The sequence below is a fragment of the Schistocerca americana genome, chromosome 1 (genome assembly GCF_021461395.2).
Source record: "Schistocerca americana isolate TAMUIC-IGC-003095 chromosome 1, iqSchAmer2.1, whole genome shotgun sequence".
Lineage (NCBI taxonomy): Eukaryota > Metazoa > Arthropoda > Insecta > Orthoptera > Acrididae > Schistocerca > Schistocerca americana.
The window spans coordinates 213,963,397-213,982,408 of NC_060119.1; the positions used below are offsets into that span (position 1 = coordinate 213,963,397).

General features: G+C 37.0%; 1 protein-coding gene across 2 annotated transcripts in view; it reads right to left on the reverse strand.

The window, feature by feature from the left end:
* Positions 1-19,012, reverse strand: part of LOC124621578 (cytoplasmic dynein 2 intermediate chain 1) — a 168,893-nt gene that overhangs the window by 69,691 nt on the left and 80,190 nt on the right. For both annotated transcript variants that reach the window (XM_047147152.1, XM_047147153.1), the window contains exons 12-13: positions 16,736-16,943; positions 16,503-16,615 (exon numbers count right to left, since the gene is read on the reverse strand). In XM_047147152.1, the coding sequence (XP_047003108.1) occupies positions 16,503-16,615; positions 16,736-16,943 (321 nt within the window). The remainder of the gene's footprint in view (positions 1-16,502; positions 16,616-16,735; positions 16,944-19,012) is intronic.

Genomic DNA, 19,012 nt, shown 5'->3' on the forward strand with positions numbered 1-19,012 from the left:
ACTGATGACCTCAGATGTTAAGTCCCATAGTGCTCAGAGCCATTTGAACCAAGTAAATGACCATTTGCATAAACAATTTTTGATTTTAAGACACTTTCAAAAGTCCTTTTCAATTAACTTTGTTATTTTGCCATAAACATTTAACTGTTTTTGAATTTCTAGTTTGTATGGTAGATATTACTTCATCTGCTAAAGTGAGCTTCATATCCATGACAATGAAGTTATTTGTAAATTTGGGTCTCAGATATTCTAGGGTATTACTTACTGAACCTGACAATCCCATGTTATCAGTGACAGATGTAACACTAAAGCGATTTGGAATGAAATCACTTGACCATTATGGAGGCCAGTGTTCTTGATGTTTAAATGTGCTGAACAGCTTGTGGTCTTAGTCATATTTTAGTTTATATAAAAAACTATCATAACTATAAAAGGAAATTAAAATAAAAGTATTTCAAAATTTGTGAAATATTATTGTTGACCTACAGCACATATGAATAACAAGTATGCTGATTATCTTATAAAGGCAGTGACACAAAGGATGCATAATCATTAATTGAACTAATTAACAATATATTTACTATGTAACTAAAGGATATCAGTTAAAAATCTTGGTATTGCTGGTGCTGGTGAAAGGGCAGTGACAGATCTTTAATAAACAAATGTTTACTAAGAGTAATTCAATGTCAAAAAGTGCAAAGAAATGTGAGGTCCATAGATCTGTCAACTACATGTTATAATGATTATAGTAAAATAATGTAAGAAAATGTAGTGTGAAGATTAAATTCTGAATATAACAGATTGTGAATTTTGTTGCAAATAAAAACAAACTAATGTGCTAAAAGTATTACCAGTAATATAAAATGTGCTTGAAAGTGCAAAAGATAAGAAATAAAATATATTTAAAAAGAAACAAAAAACACAGGTATGGCAAGAAATGTTTCTTTTATCCTTTCAGTTCAGAGCCATTAATTACCTCCCTGGGAAGATACATACTTAAATTTTTGTTTTTTTATTTCTGACAGTATGATATATAAAAGCTATCAGTTGCCTTGCAATACTCCTTATTTGAAATTGATATTATCAACATCATTACAACTATTCATTAAATTGTGTGGCCCTCTCAGTGTAAATTATTGTTGATATTACAAACCCACTTTTGAATTCACATAGTGTGAAAGACATCATGCCAAATCAAGATGTTTTTAATGGTACTTACTGTATTACATTACTTTAATACTTGTTCCACAGATCATGAATACAACATTTTGTAATAATGTGGAATGTGTCAGTTTAACATAAGTTTTTTTATATGATATAATCTTCTTCTTCTTATTTTCCTCAGATACTACTTCACATCTAAAACTTCACTACTGAGTAGGAGTTGCCATTCAGAAGTTCTTTTAATTTGTTTTTAAACGTTGGTTGGCGATCTATCTGGTTTTTAATGCTGCTTGGTAAATGACCAAAGATTTTTGTGGCAGCATAATTCATCTTTCTCTGTGGCCAAGTCAGATTCAATCGAGAATAGTGAAGATCATCCTTTTTTCTAGTGTTGTAGCAATGCAATTTGCTATTATTTTTGCATTGGAATGAATAAATGAATACATATATTGCAAAGGTACTGTCAATATCCCAAGTTCCTTAAATAAATGTCTGTGAGGTGATCTTGGGTAGGCTCCAGCTATTATTCTGACTACATGATTTTGTGCAGTGAATACTTTTTCTCTTATGATGAGTTACCCCAAAGTATGATGCCATATGAAAGCAGTGAATGAAAACAGGCATAATAGGCTAATTTACTGATATGTTTATCACCAAAATTTGCAATAATTGTAATAGCATAAGTAGCTGAACCAAAATGTTTCAAAAGATCATCAATGTGTCTCTTCCAGTTCAATTTCTCATCAATGCACACACCAGAAATTTTTAATATTCTGCCTTAGCAACAGACTTCTGTTCAAAGACTATATTTATCAATGGTGTTAGGCCATTTACTCTACAGAACTGTATATACTGTGTTTTCCCAAAATTTAGTGAGCGTCCATTGGGAGATAACTGCTTAATAATTTTCTGAAAGATGTTATTTACAATTTCCTCAGCTACTTCTTGTTTGTTGGGTGTGATTATTATACTTGTATCATCAGCAAAAAGAGCTAGTGTTGCATCTTCGTGAATACAGAGTGGCAAGTCATTAATATATATTAAGAACAACAAGGGACCCAAGACTGAGTCATGTGGGACACCATTCTTGATACCTCCACAATTAGATAACTCTGCTGATTTTTGCAGATTGTCTGTACTGTTAATTTCAGCCTTCTGCATTTTTCCAGTTATATGTGAATCAAACCATTTGAGTGTTGTCCCACTCATACTACAATACTTAAGTTTATCTAGAAGAATTTCATGATTCACACAGTCAACAGCCTCTGAGAGACCACAAAAATCTCAAAGGGTGATGTTTGGCTATTCATAGAATTTAGTATATGATCAGTGAAAGCATATATAGCATTTTCTGTTGGAAATCCTTTCTGAAAATCAAACTGACATTTTGATAGTATTTCATTTTTACAAATATGTGAAGTTAATACATTAATTTCTCAAGAATTTTGGATAAAGTTGTCAGAAGTGAGATTGGGCAGTAGTTGTTAGCATCAGACCTATCCCCTTTTCTATGTAATGGTTTAATGATAGCATATTTTAGTCTATCTGGAAAAATGCCCTGTTTCAGTGTCCTACAACATGTGGCTGAGAATCTTACTTATATGTTGGCAATAAGCTTTTAGTACTTTGTTGGAAATGTCATCAATTCCATGCAAGCTTTTACTTTTGTGTGAATTTATTACTTTCCTAATTTCAGTAGGACAGATGGGTTGAATTTGAATTTTATCAAATTGCTTACGTATAGCCACTTCCATTTTGCGTTTTCTAATGAATAGCTGCATCCTATTTTCTCTACAACATTTAAAAATGATTATTAAAAATATTTGCTACTTCTGACTTTTTGTCAACAAACTTTTCTTTGAGTTTGATAGAAACACATTCTTCCTGTACTCTCGGTTGCCCTGTTTCCCTTTTAACAATATTCCAAATTGTTTTAACTTTATTATCAGAGGTGTTAATCTCAGATCTAAAGTACATATTTCTGGACTTTTTAATAACTTTTCTTAATACAGTGCAGTAGTTTTTTAATATTTGACTGTTTCTGGATCATTACTCCTTCTAGCTATAAGATACATTTTACTTTTCTGTTTTATCACTTGGGTAAGCCTGGCTTTTCAAATGGTTTCTTACAATTACATTTCACTGTTGTATTAGGGAAACTGTTATCAAATATACTCACAAAGGTATCATAAAATAGGTTAAATTTTAAATTAGCATCAGGTGCCCTGTACACTTCATCCCAGTCTAATTGTTGCAAGCTTTCTCTAAAATTTGCACTTGTTAAATCATTAATTGTATGAACTATTTTGGAGGACTGTTTTGCATTACTGTATGGAGCTATGTCATATACTTTAACTAGCTATGTATCATGATCAGAAAGACAATTCTTAACAGGAAGACATTTTATTTGATTAAATTAATTTTTGTCTATAAAAACATAATCTATCATGTCCTGCTTTCCTGTACACCTGAGTAGGATAATCAATGACTGATCATACTTTCCATGAGACTAAATCTTTCCAGAAAATCAAAATTGAAATTCCCACAAACAATAATTTGCCTCTCTCTATCTGACAGACAGCACAACATAGAATCCAAGTTTTTCAGAAATAGCTGCAAATTTACCAATGGGGACCCATACACAGCTACAGTTATAAAACTATCATTATTTAGTTTAAGCTCACAGGTACATGCTTCAATATGTTGCTCTACACAATTTTTTTTTAGTTTCTAAATTTTTCACATTACGATAAATTTTAACATATATGGCTCCTCCTCCTCTCTCCATAGTGTCTCTACTTACATATGTTGAAATAATAAACCATTAGGTTTATCATGAGTGAAAAGTGCTTGACTTGCAGTAGAATTGTTAGGTCGGGGCTTTGGTGTGATGGGTGCTGTAGTTTTTTCCATGTGGGTGACTGTAGTGGCGTGGGAATCGGGGAAGTAAATGAGACTCATCAGTGGTTTTGTAGGACTTGTAGTAGAGATAGGAAGATACTAGAACAGGAGGGGAAAATTGCCGCCCTTCAGGCTGAGTTAGACAACAGGGGAGATCTTGACAGGTTAAGGAGGGAGAAGGGTAATGAGAGGTGGAAAGTGGCAACAGGCAACAGGAGGAACAGGCCTAGAACTTTGTCTGACAGCTTCATGGTGAATGTGGAAAATAGATTTGACCTGTTGCTTCAGTTAGAAGCTGGTGAGCCTCAAGCAGAAGTAGGTGTAGACAGGACACAACAAACTTTCAATAGGAAATTGAAAAAGAATGTAGGAAAGTCATCGAAAAGGAAGAAAGTTTTGTTGTTAGGCAGTTCTCATGCCAGAGGTGTAGGCCAACTTCTGCAGGAGGAATTAGGACCAGGTCACAATTTTTTTCAAACCAAGTGCTTGTCTGGATCAGGTGACAGAGCATTTAGGTTCACTCTGTAAAGGATTTACCAGGGAAGACACTGTGGTTATTTTGGGAGGACAGAGATCCTGGGAACAGTATAGAGTGTGACCTGGTAAAGATTGCGTCGGCATCGAGACACACCAGTGTTGAATTTGTATCTGTCCTGAGACACCATGACCGACCTCATTTGAACTCTTCTGTCAAGAGAGTTAATTTGGAGCTGGAACGGCTGCTTATGTCAGGTGCAGGGTCACACATTGGTCTGGTTCCTGTTGATTATCTCAGTAGGTGGGATTATACCTCAACAGGAAGGGGAAGGGTAAATTGGCTGGGGAAATAGCAAGAAAGTTAAAGGGGGGAGGCACTGTCATGAGTGGTAAAATACCAGTGGTTATAGGGTTCAGAAAAGACCCTTTTTTAGGGTAGGGATGACAGAAAGAAAGCAAATTTTAAGAGAGGTTGGAACTGAGACAAACCTTCAGTTTGAGAAAGAAACCAAAAAACATAATTCCAGCTTATTACATCAGCATAAACAGCTATTGGTTAAGAATTTTCAACAGTCAGCAGATATTATAACTTTACCAAATTTTAACTCAGTCAATGTGAAATGTCAGCTATCTTTATTGCATCAAAATATTCGAGGACTGAGAAATAAAATTAATGAATTAACTATCTGCATAGATGAATTAGAGTCTTCAAACCCAGCTGACATAATCTGCCTCTCTGAACATCATGTGACCACTTGTATAGACCTTTTAAGTGTTACAGGGTTTAGGTTAGCATCTCACTTTTGTAGATCAGAAATGGAGAAAGGAGGAGTTGCCACATTCATTAGGAACTGTCATAAATTTAAGAACATAGACATTCATAAATTTTGCCTTGAACAGCATATGGAAGCATGTGCAACAGAATTAGAAATTCACAAAAAATCCTTCATAATATGAAGTGTATATTGAGCACCTGCAAGTAACTTTAATCTGTTTGTAAACCACCTTGAAACTGTACTGGCCCATTTAACAATCAAAAACAAAGAAATAGAGGTTGCTGGTGATTTCAATGTAGATTTCCTTACAGACTCTCCCAATAAGAACTTATTTGAGTTAGTAACACTATCATTCAACTTAATTCCCACTGTAAAGTTCCCCACTAGGGTAGTCACTTGCTCACAAACAGCCATTGATAATATCTTTATCAAAAAGTCCAATGAACAAAATTATATTGCAAAACCAATAGGCAATGGCCTCTCAGACCATGACGTGCAGTTCCTTCTGTTAAATGTTAATACTGAACAGGATATAAAATCTGTTAAATCTGAGCTCAAGAGGGTAATCAATAAGCCAAAAATTGATTATTTTAGGACACTCCTCAGAGACATTCACTGGACTGATGTTAACAGTGCTCATGGCATGAATGAAAAATATAACACTTTTGCTAATAAAGTGCTTACCTTATTCGAACACTGTTTCCCCCCAAAACTTACCAAGGTTAGAGCAAAGTCTACAAAAAAGCCATGGATTACTCGAGGAACAGGGGTATCTTGTAAAGACTGTAATACAGATGTCAAAGCAAATATATTACGAGGAAAAGATAGTCATATCAGATAACAAAATAAAGACAATATGGGATATAGTGAAGGAGGAGACTGGTAGAACTAGACATGAAGAGGAACAAATAGCATTAAGAGTAAATGATACATTGGTGGCAGATGTGTATGGTGTTGCAGAACTTTTTAATAAACATTTTATAACTGTTACTGAAAAGATGGGGTTGTCAGGTTCAGTAGATGCTGCTATGGAATACCTCAGACCAGAAATTTCAAGCAACTTCCATAATATGATTTTGACCCTCACTACCCCAACAGAAATAATGTCCATCATAAAATCTTTAAAATCAAAAACATCTAGTGGGTATGATGAAATACCAACAAAGTTAATTAAAGAACGTGATTTTGAGCTAAGTAACATATTAAGCTATCTGTGTAACCAGTCATTTATCAGTGGAATATTTTCTGAATGGCTGAAATGTGCTGAAGTTAAACCAATGTTTAAGAAGGGAGATAAAGAAAGAGCATCAAATTTCCGTCCAATTTCACTGTTGTCAGCATTCTCAAAAATTTTCGAAAAAGTAATGTACAGTCGGCTTCTTTATAACCATCTTATCTCAAATAACATACTGTCAAAGGCACAGTTTGGATTTCTAAAAGGTTCTGATATTGAGAACGCTATCTACACTTACAGTGAAAATGTGCTTAATTCATTAGACAAAAAAATGCAGGCAATTGGTATATTTTGTGATCTGTCAAAGGCATTTGAATGTGTAAATCACAATATCCTTTTAAATAAATTAGAGTATTATAGTGTAACAGGAAATGCTGCAAAATGGTTCAAATCTTATATCTCTGGCAGGAAACAAAGGGTGTTATTAGGAAAGAGACATGTATCAAGCTATCAGGCATCATCCAACTGGGAACTAATTACATGTGGGGTCCCACAAGGTTCCATTTTGGGGCCCTTACTTTTTCTTGTGTATATCAATGACCTTTCATCAGTAACATTACCAGATACCAAGCTTGTCTTGTTTGCTGATGATACAAACATTGCAATAAACAGCAAATCAAGCGTAGTCTTAGAAAGATCAGCTAATAAAATATTTGTGGACATCAATCACTGGTTCCTAGCCAATTCTTTGTCACTAAACTTTGAAAAAACACACTACATGCAGTTCAGAACTTGTAAGGGGCATCCCACGAGTATATGTCTAAAATACGATGACAAGAAGATAGAAGAAGTGGACAGTGTTAAATTCTTGGGATTACAGCTTGATAATAAATTCAACTGGGAGGAGCACACCACAGAACTGCTGAAGTGTCTTAACAAATCTCTGTTTGCAATGCGAATTTTGTCATAGGGGATATAAAAATGAAAAAGCTGGCACACTATGCTTACTTTCATTCCATAATGTCATATGGGATTGTTTTTTGGGGTAATTCATCAAGCCAAGTTAAAGTTTTCCGGGCACAAAAACGTGCAGCAAGAGTTATATGTGGTGTGAACTCAAGAACATCCTGCAGAAGCCTGTTTAGGGAACTAGGGATACTAACTATTGCTTCCCAATATATTTATTCCTTAATGAAATTTGTCATTAAAAATATATCACTTTTTCAAACCAATAGCTCAATTCATGGAATCAATACTAGAAATAAGAATAATCTTCACAAGGATTTAAAGTCACTTAGTCTTGTACAAAAAGGTGTGCATTGTTCAGGAACACACATTTTCAATAACTTGCCAGCAGCCATAAAGAGCTTAACACCCAATGAAATTCAGTTTAAGAGAAGCCTAAAGGATTTATTGGTGGCCAACTCCTTCTGTGTTCATTGTAAATGTGTGTGTGTGTGTGTGTGTGTGTGTGTGTGTGTGTGTGTGTGTGTGTGTAAGTACAATCTAACTTCTGCACCATTTTAGTGCAGTAATGTGTTCATTGTAAATAAGTATTATAGTAGTTGTATTACATGTTTATTACCTTATAAATAAATAAAAAAACTTTTTTATTTTAAATTCAGTGCATTAGTATTTGTAAAATGACTTTTAAATAGTGTTCATTAAAAAATGATGATCATTCCACTTGGGACCTGTCGAATGGTACATTAGCTTATTTGTTTTAGTTGTAAGTATGTGTCATGTATTGTTGTTTTTCTGACATGTTCCACATCCTGGAGGACCTCCTCACTACGGATCAATTGGAATGAAAGTAAATCTAATCTAATCTAATCTAATCTAAAGCTGATATTCACATACATTTACCATTTCCATATCTGTGACTATATGGTGTTCAGACAGGCATAGTACATCTGTTCCACCCTCAGTTTGAAAATCTTCTATTTGGCTGCTTTGCCTTTGTATAGTAACAGAGATTAATTTTCAGTGAAACAAGAGGCTATAACAGCATACTTTTTTCCTCCAGATTATAAACTAAGTTCCAGATATTGTTTAATTTAGAACTGAGATGACTGGATGACATATTTCATTGTTGCAGAACTGTAATAATCTTTCCAGGTGCTGCAGCTTTAAAATGGAATTGCTGTTGTCAAGGAGGGAGGAGACATATTTTGGTTGTGTGAACAATGTAGCTGCAGTTCAGGTAGCTACATTACGCTTTGCAAAATTATAAGTGAGATAAAAAAAATATATATTTCTTCACTTATTCCCAATTGCTGCTGTTCTAAACTGCCCTTATCTTGCTATCTATTAGTTCTTCCAAATAAAATAGTCATTAATTTGTCATCCAGAAAGGGCCTAAGAACTGTGAATCATCATCTTCTGTCACTTGAAAACGCATAGTCAGAGTCCCAGTAGACAAAAAGTGAGGTTTACGGCAGATTTGTATATGTCAAGTGCACATCACTATGGAACATGGGACAAATCCAATGATCTTTTGAAGACGAAGATAAAATCATTAACAGGATAGACTGATGGCTCACTTTCTGATTACAGTTTTTCTTTCATTTCCAGCAGAATCACTGTCACTCTCAATTTTAATCCCACCAACTGTATCAATGGATGAACTGATATAATTATGCATATGTCTGGCAAGGTTGAAAGTTGTAGCATGGAAGGATTCATCTGCTGGCACCAGCAGTGGCAGATTTAAGGGCTAGCATGGGCTGCCACAATCTCACTTGACATAACCAGCCAAAGTTTACAGCAAGTTCTTCGGTGTACCTATTGACGATGACCCTGCAATATGTGGTTTTCTCTTGGACTGTGATTTGGACTTCATTGTTACATACTGTTGTGGCTCGTTTGGGACAAGGACTTTCTTGTCTGCCTAATGCAGTACTGTCTTTGCTCACCATTGAACCGACAGTGAATAAAGCAATAGCATATGGGCATAATAAACTTCCAGAGTGTGTGTATTAGTAAAGTGATATCCACCTCCGTAAGTTCACTGTTGTGTATATCCAGAAGAACCACCCCATTTTTGTGATTTATTTTTACATAATATGTATTTAATAGAATCTGTTTTGTTGGAGAAAAAACTTATAACAGTGGCAATGGAGATTTTTTGAAACTGCTGTCCACTTTGTGCTGGAATAGGACTTGTCAGGCTATATTTCTGAGTGTTTCAACCACAATGGATAAGCAGTTTTCAATCGCCGGATATAACAGCACAAAAGCAGCACAATCTCGTACAGATGCTGATGGATGAGGCACGTCTACAAATTCTTCTCAACAACCCCATTTTCCAGCTGTTCAATGAAACTCATGATGACTCAGGGGTGTATCATAATCATTTAGCACTTCATTTTTAGAAAAGTGATAGTAAGTGCCCTGCATGAAAGCAAGCCTTTCTACTATCTACAAACTCACAGTTCTATTATCTTGTGCAAAAACTTGTCTCCTCAGCCTCAGCCAGCTATGCTGCCCCTCACCACTATTCCCTCACTTTTATGTGAAGATTTTCCAACAAAAATACATGTGGTGACCACTTGTTAGAGTTCCTTCAACATCATAAGGCAACATCAGACAGTTATGAATCATGGATCACATGAATAAATAATGCAATTTTATGAGTCCCTATTGAGTATCATATGCAAAATCATTAACATGTGATGCAAGGGTAGGTGTCCTTGTGGTTTATCATATGAAGACTCATTAATATGTGACATGGTGATTACATAACACTGGACAGTGCATGCTGAAGTGTTACGACAGTCAGATCCTTTTTTAGCTGAAGTTTTTTGTATTGCTAGAACTTTTGAGATTTCTCAAGTGATTTCCATGGACTGTCAAACACCAGAACTGTCATCTCAACTGGCAAATGCAGTGTGGCCTAATCCAGCTGATGATGGAACTGCAAAAAACGTCCAGCAGTGCAGTTGGCAGCGGAGTGGCTCCCACTTAGCTTGACAGGATACAAAAAGAGTACCATACCATTTTTTTCTGCCAGGCCTTGGCACAATTTTTGCAGACTGCCCAGCTGTCCTAATTGTTTTTCTACACATCTTACATTTAGTTGCCCACATTATAATGATTTCTGTCAACAGAGTTTTTACCAGAGTTACACTGCAGATATCTGTTAGAGCCAGCTGTGCCTGTCAGCAGTAGAGTGCACCATGCAGTCTTACACTATCAGCAATTCATGGTATTCCCAATTTATTCCTTTTTGATACAGTGGTCTTTGTCTCAATTATGAATCAGCTTACATATCACCGATTACAGTCTCCACCCTTAAAATCAATAGCAGCTAAACTGTGGGCTTACATTCATCATGAAGTTCCAATACTAGGACAGATACTTCAGGAACAAGCAAGTAACCAGAATCCTTACTTTCTTTGCTGTATCAGAATCCTCAGTGGAAAATATTTTTGGCTTGAGTGCTTATAAAGCCTTTGGGTTTTCTAACAAACACTCAGTCCAAGCAATTCAGAGTACCATTCCATGCACTGAAATGGAGTCTCTGTGTCTTCAGTACCCTCCCTTGTTTTCTCCAAGCCTAGGAAGGGCTTATAATTTTTTGCCCATGTAACACTAAAAGTATCAGCAGTATTGAACATTTGGAAATAAGATGGTTCAAATCCACAGATTTAGGTTTTCTATGTGTTCCCTGAACCACTCCTGGCAAATGCAGAGATGGTTTATTTTAAAGGACAGTTTCCTTCCTCATCATTGAACACTTTGAGATTGTGCTCGATCTCTAGTGACCTCATAGTCAATGCGATGTTAAACCCTAATCTCACTTCCTTCTTCCACTATTGAAATCTTTCGAATCCCACCTGACACTTTTAACCTTGCAGATGAGGCTAAACAAGAGCCAGATCAGTTAGAGGGATTACAAGTATTGTGCACAATACCCTACAGCAGATAGGCATCAACATCAGTTGTTGTTTGCAAACCAGGTGGTGAATTATGCGTTTATGGAGACTTCAAAAATATGTTATGTGCTCAGTTGATTGTGGACTTAGATCCTCTTCTGCATCATGACGATCTGTTTTCAGACTTGATAGGAGGTCAGTGTCTTTCTTAAGAGGGATCTTTCAAAAGCTTCTTTTCAACTTCCTTTGGATGCTGCTTCCAAAGCCATTCTCCTTAGGGTCTCTATCAAAATAACACAGTGCCTTTCAGTGTTGCTTGTGCACCAGCAATCTTTCAGAAATTTTTAGAACCAGTTATGGCCAATATTCCACAATGTGTCAATTATGTAGACGACAATAGTGATCACATGAATGACTCAGGAGGGGCCTATATTCAATCTCTGGCAATTTTTATATCCTGTTACAAGTTGGATTAAAGAGTAACTTCTTGAAATTCTCCTCCCTTCAGTCTTTCAAAGCCAAAGTTGTCTGAACAGACATCTCAAATGTTACAATGATAAGATCTTTTCTTATCAGATTAGCAGTATTCCACTCATTATTGTACACTGGCCCAGAACATGAATGCAGATGTGTTGCCATGGTTCTCTATGAGGAATCTGACAGACAAGAGACTGCTTTCTCATTGATTCACAATCAGAACACTCAATGGAAGAGATCCATCACTTCCAGTAATGTTGCTGCAGTCACACCAAAGGATCAACACTCAATACAAGTTTACCAGTCCATACAAACCAGATGGCCGCAGGCCTCTGTGGAACTTCCTTGTTTCCTTTCATGACACAAGGCCTGTCATCTCTTGAAAGGTTGAATCAAGATGGCCGTCAATATTGAATGGTGAATCTGGAGGTTCTGCACTCATCTATATCAAGACTCTTGCACCAGTCCCCAATGGGACATTTCTGAATGAAGAAACTGGTCTGTGCAACATCCGTCTTGTTCATGGTTTGATAAGGATATTGTGTATGTAGCTCAACACTGCCATGTTTCTCTGATGCAGCAACCAGCAATGTCCTGAGCCTACCAACTGTGGCCTATGCCTACCCAGCTTTGGGATCACGTGCATGTGGATTTTGTAGTCCATACCATGGAGCCATGTGGTTAATTTTAACAGATGAGTATTCACATTTTCCATTATGTCATCAAAATGGAAGAGCATGATGAAGAATACAGCTACAGCCCTGGCCACTGCTTTTTGTATTGAAGGAGCTTCACAAGTGCTCATTAAGGATAATGGACCATAGTTTGCATCCGCTGGTTTTTAAATGTTTTGCTCATGGAATGGACTCAAGTATATTATTGTACATCTATTTCACCCTGCCTCTAATGGCATGGGTGAATATTTTATGCGAACAGTTAAAATGTAGATGGAAAAGTTCTTGACATCCAGGCTTATCGATTCTGTGCTGCTTTCTTTTTTATCCTCTAACTGTGCAACATCAAACTACATCTACATGTGCATTATGCTCTGCAAGCCACCTAATGGTGTGTGATGGAGGGTACTTTTGGTACCACTAGCTGATCTCCCCCTCCCCCCCCCCCTCCCCCTTCCTGTTTCACTTGCGAATGGTGTGTTGGAAGAATGACTGTCTGTAAGTCTCTGCATTGGCTCGAATTCCTTGAATTTTCTACTCTTGGTCATTATGCAAGATGTATGTGCGAGGAAGTAATATATTGTCCAACTCTTCCCAGAAAGTGCTCTATCTAAATTTCAATAGTAAACTGTTGTGTGATGCAAAACACCTCTCTTGTAATGCATACAATGAAATTTGTTGAGCATCTCTGTAATGCTCTCACATTGACTGAAGAATCTTATGATGAAATGCACAGCTCTTCACTGGATCTTCTCTATCTCTTCTATCAATCCTACCTGGTAAGGATCCAATATTGATGAACAATACTTAATTATTGACCAAACAGGTGCCTAATAAGCCACTTCCTTCATGGACAATTCTTTAAGATTTTTCCTAAGAATTTCTGTCTGGCATCTGCTTTTCCTACTACTTTCTTTATATGGTCATTCCATTTAAGGTCGCCCCTGGATAGTTACGGTATGTACTGTTTCCAGCAGTCTGTCATTGACAGTGTAGTTGCACAGCAGTGGATTTCTTTTGGTATGCATGTGCAGTATGTTACATTTATTTACATTCAGGGTCAACTGTAAAAGCCTGCACCATTCATCAATCCTATGCAGGTCTTTCTGCAAATCGATTCTGTCTGCTGTCATCACTACATCTACATCTACACTCTGCAAACCACCGTGAAATGCATAATGTCCCACTCTACCAGTTTAAAGCAAGTTGCCCATCCTTGCACCACTTTGAAATCGTACCACAATCTCACTGAATAGTTATGTAGATTTTTTCATACAGTACTTAATAATAGATAACTGCTTCATCTGCAAAAATCTGAGGTTACTATTGACATTGTCTTGAACGCCATTAATATACAGTATGAATAGCGAGGGTCCCAACACATTCCCTGGGGCACACCCCAAGTTACGAATGCATTCCCCCCTACCAAAAAGTCCTCAATCCATTCACAAATTTCACTTGATACAGAATATGATTGTTCTTTTGACAATAAGCACAGGTGTGGTACTGCTACTTTGTTATAGGCAACCGCATCATCTGCAAACAGTCTTGAAGAGCACCTAACACCTTCTACTACATCATTTATACACATTATAAACAGTAATTGTCATAGCACAATCCAGAAATCACCTTTACTTTTGACAACTTTTTTCCGATTAAGAGTGACATGTTGAGTTTTATCTGCCAGAAAGTCTTGAATCCAGTCATGAATCTGGTCCGATACTCAATAAGCTCGTATTTTTTTCATTAAATGGCAGTGCAGAGCAGTGTTAAATGCCTTCCCCAGTCAAGCAACACAGCACCAAACTGAGCACTGCTATGGGTCTCATGGACAAACAGAGTGAGCTGAGTTTTGCAAGATCTCTGTTTGTGGTATCCATACTGATTTTTATAGAGATTTTCATTCTCAAAAAACGTCATAATTCTTGAGCATGAAACATGCTCCATAATTCTACAACAGATTAATATCACAAATATAGGTCTATAACTGTGTGCATCTGTCCTATGGCCCTTCTTGAAAATGGAAACGACCTGCACTTTTTTCCAATCACTTGGTACTTTTCATTGCTCCAGCAATTTACAATGAACTGCTGCTAGAAAAGGAGCAAGTTCTTTTGCATAATCTTTGTACAGTCCTACAGGTATCTCATCTAGCCCTGGTGCCTTTCCAGTACTAAGTGACTATAGTTGCTTTTCTGTTCCATGAGCAATTATATCTATATCTGCCATTTTCACAATTGTATGGTGATTGAAAAGAGGGAATGCATAATGATCTTCTGCGATGAAACAATTTTGGAATAGCAAATTCGGTATTTTGGCCTTCTCAATGTTATCTTCTGTTTAGGTGCCAGTATGGTCATTGAGTGGATGAATAGGTGATTTCAAACTGGTTACTGATTTTACATAAGACCAAAACATCTTATGGTTTTTATTCAGATCAGTTGACAAAATTTTGTATGAGAACCCAGTCTTTCACAATGTCATGTTGTATAAAATATTTTCAGGCTTCTTGCCACATCAATCCAGAGTAAAACCTCGAGCTTTCAATGATTTCCACCTAGCATGTAGTGCTCTTAGGAGGTCAGCAGACAGGTCTGATACCTCTGTGGCAGAGGAGGTTACAAGAGTGCAGGATATATTGCAGGGACAGTTCTCACCTGGGCAATTGAAGAAAACTGGTGTTGGCAGGAAGGATCCAAATGGCACAGGCTGTGAAGCAATCACTGAAGTGAGGCACATTGTGCTGAACAGCAACTTCAGCAACTGTGTGGTTCAGCTGTCTCTTGGCCACAGTTTGGTGGTGGCCATTCATGAGGACAGAAGCTTGTTAGTTGTCATGCCCATGTAGAAAATAGAGCAGTGTTTGGAGCTTAGTTTGTAAATCACATTGCTGTAAATCACATGCTTGCTCTCATAGGTAGCCCAACCTTTGATAGGAAAGGAGACACCTGTGACAGAACTGGAGTAGGTGCGAGGGGGTGAATGTATGGGACAAGCCTTGCATCTAGATCTGTTGCAGGGATTTGAGCCATGAAACAAAGGGTTTGGAGCATGGATGGAGTAGCGATGGCCAAGGGTATTGTGTAAGCTCATGGGTGCAGAATGCCTTTGTGGGTGGGATGAGGAGGACATTGGATAGGATATTCTTCATTTCAGGGCACAGCAAGAGATATTCGAAACTCTAGTAAAGAATGTGATTCAGTTGCTTCAGTCCTGGGTGGTACTGAGTTATCAGAATAGTGCTTCTTTATGGCCCTTTGTGGTATGTGACTGGAGAGACAAGGCACGTGAAATCTGTTTTCTGAACTATGCAGATGGAAACTCTCCTTACAACATATCCTTCATTTCCACAGCCCCCCAGCCTCAACCTCTGCTAGTCCCTGTCCTCCCCCTATCCATCTCTTTCTTACTCAGACTTCAGCTAAATACATGGCTTCTATCACACCAATTCACCTATAGTGTTTTTCCATTCCTTACCCCTCCCCAAGCATCATGACTCTGCACCTCGCAGCCCATTCTGTCGCATTACCTCCTAGAATACTCCTACAAGTAGCACAACATCTTGGCCCATCCCTGGCCTGCTATTCCTCCCACACCCACCTCATGTATCACCCTCCTTACTCCCACCACTCGCCCCATATTCTGCACATATCACATAGTCAGATGCAGGCCCACTCCACAGTTGGGCCCCAGCATCAGCACCTGTCTACAACTCAACATCTCCTCTATGCTCTGAGTAGCAATCTATTCTTTTCATGTAGTTGTTATTCCATCCTGGACTTTCCATTGTTTAAATATTTCATCACATTATAATAGGAAAATAAAATCCTGCATTTATACATCATGAAAGGTATGAACTGCATTTCAGAACATCTGTAATGACTTCAAGGTTGATGTAATATTTAACTACAACACAGTTTCTTCCTATTAGTACAAAACACTCAGATACAGAATTTTTACCTTTCTTTTGTGTTGAACATACCTGTGCTGGAGAAACTTCACTGCTAAGTACAGTACCAGTATTATCAACTTTGTGTGTGATGGGCTCTATTGCCACAACAGACTGAAAGTGCCCATCTTTTCTCAAAAAATTAGCTGAAAAATATGAAGTAGAGGCTCAATATCTAATAAAAATGAGGAAAGATAACTGTTGCAGTAATTTTATTCATTAAAATGTAGACAAGATTTGTATGTAATTACATTATATTCACATACCTGTATTATATGTTGGTGATCTCATCCCAGTTATATGGTGTGCAGAATCTTCTTTAAGATCCCAAAGACAGATGGTCCCATCAGATAAACCAGCCACAACCACATGTGCACGACTGTCAAAGCAGGTGGCTGACACAGTGCCAGGGCATGAAAGCACCATGAATGGTTTTGATGGTTCCAAGAGACTCCATACACATAACTTGCTGACCTATATTAAATTTCATGAAATACAGTAATGTCATCTGAATAATTAGTAACTACAAAAATAACTAAACTACAGCCTGAAATAGAAATGCCTGATTTCCTACATTTTCCTTTAACACCTATTACATTTGCTTAGTAACGAAATAATTTCCAATGAGAAAGGTTTGCCTGAAAATAATGTGTATCTCCAGATGCTGTACATGACTGGCTGATCACAGAAGAAAAGGATTCAGATGAGATCAACATGCAAGAAATTCATATGAGTTGTCCAGAAGGCAATTTAGAAAGACTCTCACAGAGCACTTAACTATTAAGCACTTTTACTCATTCTTTGTCATCTAAGATGGTGAACATGTCTATCAGGTAATCTTGTGCACCTGCAACTGATACAAATTTAGTTGCATTTTGCTCACCAAAGCTACTAAATGATAAGAATTTCATGGGGCTCCTTCTGTAAATGGAATTCATTTGCCTGGAGTTTGTCAATCCTGAGCATGAGGAAGGAAATCTCCAATATTTCTGACTGGTTAACTCCGCTGCACACATGGAACGGACACCCTTATGGTATACAAAGAGTTATAGCTGCTGCAAAAATTTCTACAGTGACAGTACATCAAATACTCTAGGTTAGTGACCAGGATCTTAACAATGTTACATGTTCAAACCTATGAGACCCTTGGTTTAAATTGTACAGTCTATGAAACTATAACAATGAAGGTACTTTTCTGTGCTATATGATATTTTGCGAATAGGATGCTCTTTTTAATGATACTAAATATAAAAATTGAGGAAGTTTTATTATAAACTGTAGCAATACACAGTAGGAAACAGCTAGCTTACAGAAACAAAAATCCCAACATTTAAGCACAAGCTGCAGCCAATTCCATTCAAGTAAATCAGGATTTGTGACTATGTTATGATTTGAAATAAAATTCAATGTGCCAGATAATATTACTGGCAAGTTTCATGAAGGTGATTAATTGGTGTTATGTTATTCTAGTTCTATACACAGAGTTGGGAAAACAAACCTCATAATGAGGTTGCAGCAGGGTGGGAGACATCAAATAACCACAGGTTGGAAATGCGCCATTGTGGAGCTACAGCCTTAAAAGAACCAATGAATGATGAATGTGTGGAAATGCGTATTTAAATTAACTTGCACCAACTAATACCTTTTATGCTAAGGAGCACAGCTGTTAGTTAAATCAGCTGAATTTCAGCTGAACAGTCAAAGATGACAAACTTTAAATTCCGATTCATGGTTGGTTATGTTAGACAAAAATTTTCTGTGGTGTTTAATGGCTACAGCTTGACTATTAAATCAGTTATGCTAAAAGTACCATAATTCCATTAATTTGCTAAGGTAATTAGCTGAACTGCACAAACAGTATGTCAGTAAGATAGTCAACATATGATACAGTAAGCCGCAGTGTTACTAATAATGAAATCTAGAGGCAGTTTGTTTTAATTTTTGCTACTGTTCAGGGGGCATGATGAACATCTACTCTCACAAGTACAGAAGACCAGGAAATGTGATCTACAACACTGACGAAAAACAAAAAGAAATTAAATTTTAAAAGTTTTTTTTCTCAATTAACTATTTTTGTAGCAAATACATGAAATTCCTGCCTCTGTCACTACACAGCTGACATCACTGAAAAAATGACTGGTATACCCTGTCAAAAATTCCTGGTGTATTGCAAATTATTTTCATAGCCTAAAAATTTTTGAAAGCAATTCTTTAGAGATATTTATTGGTATCTGGTAGATGCAGTCTTTTCACACAAAGAAGTCTAGTGGTTTTTAATTTGGCAGTCTGGGAAGCTACTATCAGGAACCTGCACACTCCATCTACCTGCAACCAAACACTTCATTCATCTTTTGCTGAGTAGAAGACAGTAGAGCAGTATCCTATTGGAAGAGCATCCTTTTGCTTATGCGGAGAGGAATAGCTCTAGCAAATAGGTGACAGGGCCATCATGGAAGCCCTCATGGTGGTGGAGTGATTAGATTTGATACCATGCTCATGGAAATATATAATTTTAAGTTTACTGGCTACCATGCCAAAGTTAG